The 7,479-nt window shown below is 42.7% G+C and overlaps 1 protein-coding gene across 1 annotated transcript in view; it reads left to right on the top strand.

Moving 5' to 3' along the window:
- Window positions 1-1,407: 1,407 nt before the first annotated feature.
- The window catches only part of hsdl2 (hydroxysteroid dehydrogenase like 2), an 8,832-nt gene continuing 2,760 nt past the window's right edge, over window positions 1,408-7,479 (top strand). Inside the window, exons 1-7 of the mRNA XM_005947595.2 lie at window positions 1,408-1,561; window positions 2,878-3,041; window positions 3,126-3,224; window positions 3,332-3,446; window positions 6,143-6,246; window positions 6,329-6,427; window positions 6,504-6,770. Coding sequence (XP_005947657.1) covers window positions 1,545-1,561; window positions 2,878-3,041; window positions 3,126-3,224; window positions 3,332-3,446; window positions 6,143-6,246; window positions 6,329-6,427; window positions 6,504-6,770 — 865 coding nt within the window. The 5' untranslated portion in view covers window positions 1,408-1,544. The remainder of the gene's footprint in view (window positions 1,562-2,877; window positions 3,042-3,125; window positions 3,225-3,331; window positions 3,447-6,142; window positions 6,247-6,328; window positions 6,428-6,503; window positions 6,771-7,479) is intronic.

The raw sequence follows: 7,479 nt of genomic DNA, 5'->3' as shown, positions 1-7,479 counted from the left end.
TTTTTCTTTTTGCAGCATTTTTCTTTTTGCAGCATTTTTCTTTTTGCAAGTGCTTTCTGAAGTTGCAGTCCGTTTGGCCTCTCAGGGCCACCGTACTTTACCCCTGGTCCTAAAGTGTATATTTATTTTCTCCCTCTTCTTATATTTATTGTTTGTTTACTTGCACTGCTGTAACTGGAGCCTCGTCGTCTTGTTTCTCTACTGGACTGTATGTAGCGGAGATGACAATAAAGTTTACTTTGACTTCAGCAGCAAGCAGGCGCACCGAGGGCTCTCGTATAGAATTTGGAAAAAACATCGGTGCAAATTATAAGTCTGTATCATGACCTCTGGTGTTTTCGTGTTCGTTGGTTTGTTTTTTATTTTGTTTTATTTTCCGAGTTGGTTATTAGACGCTGCTCCTGCCAGCCAGAGAATCCCCCGCCGCCCCGCCCTCTCCTCCCTGTGCCGCAAGCAGCAGGCGCACCTCGCAAACGGAGGGCGCCCTTACTCCCAGCAAATGGGCGATAGAAAACCGATCGGTGCCTGCGCCATTCCCACTATGCGCTGGCTGATGTCGGGGCAGCATGAGTAGCCTACGAGCAATTTTTTTTCTTTTTTTTTGCCGATGACCGTGATGCCGCCCCCACCACAATGCCGCCCCGGGCAACCGCCCGTGTCGCCCGTATCAGAAACCGCTACTGTTCACTTGCATGGAATACTTTTGGTAAATTTCATGTTTTTTAGGGTGTTGACTCAAAAAATGATCTTCAGTTGCCTCCATGACGTACAGTTTTCTTTTGTTTTCTTTTTGTTTTTTTGCAAAACACCAGGAGTTGACATTATAAAAAGCACAACAGCAATGACAAAAATCAATATTTGATTTTCAATACTATGCATAATTTTTCCCAGATTCCTTACCTTTCCCTATGAACAAAACAAACCTGTTGGGGATCATCTGAGCTCCTCAAATCGCCAAACCTACGGTGCCCTCCCACTCCTACTGACCCCCCTCAATTTATTTCATTTTCTAGAAATATTACATTAATGTAAGAAATAATTATTGGTTATGGTTTTTTGACTCAAGTATACGATACCAAATTTCAGTTTTAAAAGGGACATTGCACGCTTAATTAAACTAAAAACGTGAGTTCTGCTAGCAAACCTGACGAGATGGAATTAAAAAATATATATTTTTGAATGTTTCAGTGAGAGGAAAATCTAAGAAACAGTCAAAAAATGTTTTTTGGTTGCATACATGTGTTAGTGTCGGGTTTACCTTAGACTGCCACCGTTGAGATTTTGTACTATATATGAAAACAATTGAACTGAACAAAATGCAGTATTTTACACAAGTGAATGAATTTTGAGCAAATTCTAAGCAATTAAAAAAATTATAGTCCGATTGATGCATCTCGTCGGTATGCGGACCGGAAGTTATGTATGACTTCCGGCTGTGGCGTGGGGCGCTTGAATTGGGTGAAAGGTGAAGAAGACGACCCGCAGCCAATTTGTGCACAAACTGTGATCGCTTCCTCTACATTTCAACTCACCTGAGCCCCACCATGCTCCAGAACACAGGGTGAGTGCCTTCTCCTGCACGCAGAAGTCCATTCAAAAGTTCGCTGTGTAAAGTCCGCGGTTCGCCCGAAGTGTCGTCACGGAATGCTACGCAGCCCTGGAACAAGCGGAGGTTTTAAATTAATAAAATGGTTCGATTTGAGGGTTTTAACGCAGCCGAATTAATGATGAAGAGTTCCGTTGTGTAAATCTGCTATACTTTGTTCTTCTTCTCTTGTCGTCTGTCTTTTTGAGCAAGGCATTATGAAGTCCAAGATTATTGTATTGGATCTGGTGGCAACCGCTTATTCACGATGAGATTCTGCCCTTGCATGCAAACAGGCTGTTTCTCTTCAGAAACTTGTGTGGTCTGCATTTATTAACCACCTGATTTAGAGTTCAGAGCAAAGAAAAGCTGTAGAACTGTAGTGTATGTAAACAGTTTTAAACTGGTACATCACGGGAGAGGAACTGAGCTGGTGGCATTGCTTTAAATTACAGGATCTTATCTGCTGCGTCTGGTCACAGGTGATCAGTCTGAATTCAGCTTAAACATTTAATTAGCTGCATCGGCATCCACTCGACAATCCCAAGGAATCAACCCACTAACAAGTGGCCATTTTAATATAAATAAACGTTTTCGACCATAGTGGAGCCGAACTAACTGTTATAACTGTGTCTTTCATAAATAATTCGCAATTTGGCTGTACTCTGTCTGCCCTTTGACCTTTGAGTTGTAGCGTTCAAAGCGCCAGATGTAGGAGTTTGTAGCAGCAGCAGCTACAGTGTAACTACTACCTCTGTCTGTTAGCTCCCGGGCTAATTAAACACTCCCTCCTTTATTTGTTTTTTAGCAGGAAAGGTTTGCCTGAAGCTCGTTTTTGGACTGAGACTTATTCAGATGATTTTTTTGTTCGAACAGCCGCTGAACGTTAGTGTAGTTAAGCTAACCTTACAGGAAGTGAATTTTCAAAATAAAACAATGTTGCTGTGTAGGTTTTACTATTAAAAACCAACAGAAACTTGCATATTTGGAATTGACAAACAATTCAGAGTCCTGTGTGTGTCAAATATATACATTTTATTAATTTAATCTCAAATATGGCCTGTACAAACCACCACCTGCCAACTCAATGAAATTTCTTTAGATTTTTTTTAAAGAAATTAACGCATTCCTTTGTTTCCTATTTTAAGAATATTAAACATTTAATTAACTTAAAACAAGAAATAAAAAATGTAGGGCGGATTATTTAGGTTCTTTTAATTTTCTTCTGTCTTATTTTCACTGAGGGGAGAAGGGAGGTGTTGGCATATAGGTTAACTTTCTTCCTGCTGCAGGAAGCTAGCTGGCTGCACGCTCTTCATCACCGGAGCGAGTCGAGGAATCGGGAAGGCCATAGCTCTGAAAGCTGCCAGAGATGGTGCCAACATCGTGATTGCTGCCAAAACTGCTGAGCCCCACCCCAAACTCCCCGGGACCATCTACACCGCAGCACAAGAGGGTGAGGCGCTGACAGGTCAATAAGGTAACGAGCAACCTTTGTCTCTGAACTTACATTTTGTGTGTGTGTGCGCGCATGTTGCAGTGGAGGCAGCGGGAGGAAAGGCATTGCCATGCGTGGTGGACATTCGTGATGAGCAGCAGATCGGAGATGCTGTTCAGAAAGCCGTTGACGCATTTGGAGGTAAAGACACTTTTTCAAAATCACCTTTAATCAGAACAGGAAGTAAATTCTATCCTGCCAACACACCACCTTATCAGTGACATCATCAGTTCCTGTCTGATTGGCAGGCATCGACATCTTGGTGAACAATGCAAGTGCCATCAGTCTGACAGGAACTCTGGAGACGCATATGAAAAAGGTCGACCTGATGCTGGGAATCAACCTGAGAGGAACTTACCTGACGTATGAGCACACACCTGCATTTGTTTTTTTAAACAGGAAGTGAGCTAAGACGCTTAAAGCTACAGCAACTCATCCATCACACGCAGACACGATTGGTAGTTCCAGGTCTGTGACAGGTGAGAACAGGTAGAGCAGGTAACCAGCTTGTCTCCTGTAAACTGTGAGTTCACATACAGGAAGTATGTTTACAGTGAGGAGTTACAGGTGACTGTTTGAGTGCCAGAAAGGCTGATCAGGGTTAATCACTCAGCTCTGAGTTGATAAAAGAAAGCTGTCATCACTGATTCACCATGACAACGGGCAAATAAAGAGCAGAGTCTGCATTTTTAATCCAGTGGATCAAAAAAAGATGTTTCCATGTGACCTGATGATGATGTGAGCACAACAGCATAGTTACATTTCTTGTAGCTTTAAACCAAAACGGTGTGACTCCCAGACACACACTACACCTCATGAGAACACGTACCACCAAAGTAAACATAAAGGTCGTCAAACGGTTTCACCAACAAAGTTTTGAAACTGACGGAGTGACACAACTCTCCGGTGGTGTTTTTGTCCTGCAACCTGTCGTTTGCCAAGTATGTTTGTAAACCCCTGCACCGTGAGCTGAGCTGAAGTGCACTAAATATCAAAGAAACAAGTTTCAGTGCTTTTAGCGGGAATAAAGTAGCAACATGTTTTTATCAGCTCATAGCAGAGGAAGAAGACCACACTTTAGGAGACGAGCTGACACCGTCTCATCAGGCTGTTCAGAAACCTGAGTGAGTGGAGCGCATCGTGGAAATGCTGCTGGTGTCCTTTAATTTTCCACCAGCAGGTTGTTAAACGTTGCACTGCTGTAATAACCGATTTGCATGATTTATAGAAATTGTTCAGATCATGAAAGATTAACTTATCAAAGTGAGTTCAGTGTTCACTTGAGTTCCGTTTACATTAGTAATGTGTGTTTCACCCTTTAGGATAATTGACGAATGGAAGGAATTTTTCTTCACTTATAGAAATCGTAGACATGGAGCAGGGAAAGGTTTCAATGGATCACTGAAATAAGACATCTGTTGCTATTTCTTTAAATTTCCATATAGTGTGGTTAAAAGTCAAATTCTCTGAGCACCAAACGTCTCCTTATAGTTTCTGCTTTCAAACAGTCACAAGTAAGAGGTGCATGTCTGTTTAAGCTTCTTTAACCCTCTGTCCTCAGATGGTCCTGCTGTAAAGTTGAAATGACACTAGGTGGCACTCAATGAGCATAAATGGGTGCTACAGCAGTCTTTCTATAACATCATAATCTAGCTCTCCATAAACACTCCTGCCTGATAACTTCACGAGCCGCTGGTATGAGCGGAGCATGATGGAAGCACTCATTAAACACCAGTCGCGCTTGTAATCTACCACACTATCAGTACACTGCTCTCTGTGTGCGTCAAAACACGATGTGCTGTGATTTGGGTGTATTGGAGTGCTTAGTATTGGAGTTGAGGAGATGGACGGTTTGCATTTTGTGAATCAAGTTAAGGAGCCACGTGTCCTCAGAGTTTCATGAGACTGGAAAAACCAGAACTCGATACGTGCTGAAAACCTTCCAGTGCTGCCAGTACTCCTCAGCAGGCTGAGCAGGTTACACCTTTGCCCTGAGACTAATTCAGAGGCCTTGGTTTGAGTTGGGCTCAAGCTATTTGCTGTGTTTGTGTGTTTACGCCTGCGTGCTCTCTTGTCTAGCCTGTCAAAATACAGGCTGAAGAGCCCAAATAAAAAAGAGTGGCTGCGTATAGGACTCAGATAAAAATAGATACTTTGGTGACTTCGAGAGTGAAACTTAATATTTTTAGACTCTGTTGAACATTTAAAATTTTGCCCTGCAGCATTTAATGACTGCATCATATTTGAACTTGGAACGGTGTCTAAACAGCTCATAGTGCAAAAACTATTTAAACTGCATTTAGTCCAGTTTTAGATTAAGTCATTTCAGATCAGGGTGAGCTGATGGATGATGGTCAGTGATCAGTGACAACTCGATTTTAGCCATTTATTCTGTACACATCATTATTTCAGGCGAAACTTTCTCATATCCATCAGTGAAAAGTTGACTGAGGCCACGATGGACAGTTGGTATGAGTACAGGTGTAAAAGGAAACTCAGGGCAGATGTTATGAGTTAATCTTGCTGCTCAGCTGATATTCGCCCACATCTGTTCACAGTAAAGAGAACTCATGCATCGCTGTGAACATGTAAACGTGTCTTCATCCTGGGAGTTGGGAATAAACTCGTGGTGTGGGCTGATGAGCGCTTTGTGTGTTTTGGGTTTCAGAGGGTGAACGTGTCGCCCTGTCAGCTGCGTGTCAGTTCCCCCTGCCTCCCCTCAGCATCAGTATCACTCATGAAAGTGACTTTAACATTTAAACCTAAAGTCATTTGTGTAAGGTTGACAGTACTGTGAGGGGGGGGGGGAAGATGCTCCTCCTTTTAAACTGATACTGTGTGAGATCTGTGTTGTGGGGCAAAGCATGACAACACCAGCGGAGGGCAGTATGAACTGGAGCAGAGTGTAGCCTATTCATGTAATCAGATACAGCTTTGTCTTTCAATGATTAGAAAACAAGACACTTAGAAAAACACTTGTGTTACTGGAACAGGTTTTCAAATACATGTGGACAGTAACATGTATGTGGTCACACGTGTTTGATGGGTCTGTGTTTCAGGTCTAAGCTGGTCATCCCTCACCTGCTGAAGAGTCGGAATCCTCACATCCTGAACCTGTCGCCGCCTCTCAACCTGAACCCCGTCTGGTTCAAGAACCACACCGGTAACTATAGCAACTATCTGGCCCTGTGTCCCATGATGCATCTGTACAACCTTTACATGTCTGATTTGGGTTTTTTTTTAAGCCTACACAATGGCGAAGTATGGCATGTCCATGTGCGTACTGGGAATGGCTGAAGAGTTCAGAGGTCAAATTGCCGTCAATGCCCTCTGGCCGAGGACGGGTGAGCAGCTGTTAGCATGCTAACAATGCTAACACTTATTCTGTAATATTAACCCTGCTCTGTGTTGTTGCCATAGCGATTCAGACAGCAGCCATGGACATGCTGGGGGGAGAGGGTGTCAGTAAACAGTGTCGGAAAGCTGACATCATAGCGGACGCTGCCTACGCCATCCTGTCCCGTCCGAAAGATTACACGGGTCACTTCCTGGTGGATGAGGAGTTCCTCAGAGAGCAGGGTGTCAAAGACTTCGACCAGTACGCTGTCCAGCCGGGTCACCCTCTGCTGCCAGACTTCTTCCTGGATGAGACTCCAGAGTCACTGGTGGAGAAGATGGAGCAGCACGGTACAAACAAACACACTGCTGCCTGCCAGGCACTGGCTGTGTCCAAATTAAGAGGCCGCACGCTTGAAGTACGCGCACTACACGTACTACGTACGGTGCGTACTATAAGTACGAGAAGTGCGGAAGTGAGAGGCTTGTGAAATGGCTTCGTCGCGCTGTTCAGGTTGCCTAGCTACCATGATACTAACCGCGAGAAACGTTTCATACAGCTTTGTTTGACAGAAATGAAGGAGAACAATGTTTTCTTGGTCATTCATTTTTGTCATGACATCACTTTGATTAGTTGAGTATCTGAAGCTGAGACCACAGGACTGTAAAACATGATTGTTGTGGTATCGTGCCATCTCTAGTAAATATAATATGGCCAATATTATATGTATTGTCAGATTATTATGATATATATAGATAGATAAATAGATATATATTTTACAGGATATATTACAGCAGTGAGCTTGAACTCTGTGTCAAAGATTCAAGTTGCAGTTATTTATATTTCCTATCATATATAAGAGACAAATATTGTTCTTTTATTATTGTTGTTGGCATTACTAAATTTGGCTCATTGCTTACATATATTTATAAAAAGAAAATGTATGAGCTGTGAAAACTGTTTCTGATAAAATGAAGAGTAGACTGATATATGAAATATTCCTTTATTGGGTGAGAAAATCAGACCATGTCATAACTGCTTTAAGTCATACAGAATAGA

This window comes from Haplochromis burtoni, unplaced genomic scaffold (assembly GCF_018398535.1).
Source record: "Haplochromis burtoni strain Fernald_Lab_line unplaced genomic scaffold, NCSU_Asbu1 Contig_528, whole genome shotgun sequence".
NCBI lineage: Eukaryota > Metazoa > Chordata > Actinopteri > Cichliformes > Cichlidae > Haplochromis > Haplochromis burtoni.
Note: the sequence above shows the minus strand (reverse complement) of the source record. Positions and strands in the feature narration are given on the sequence as shown.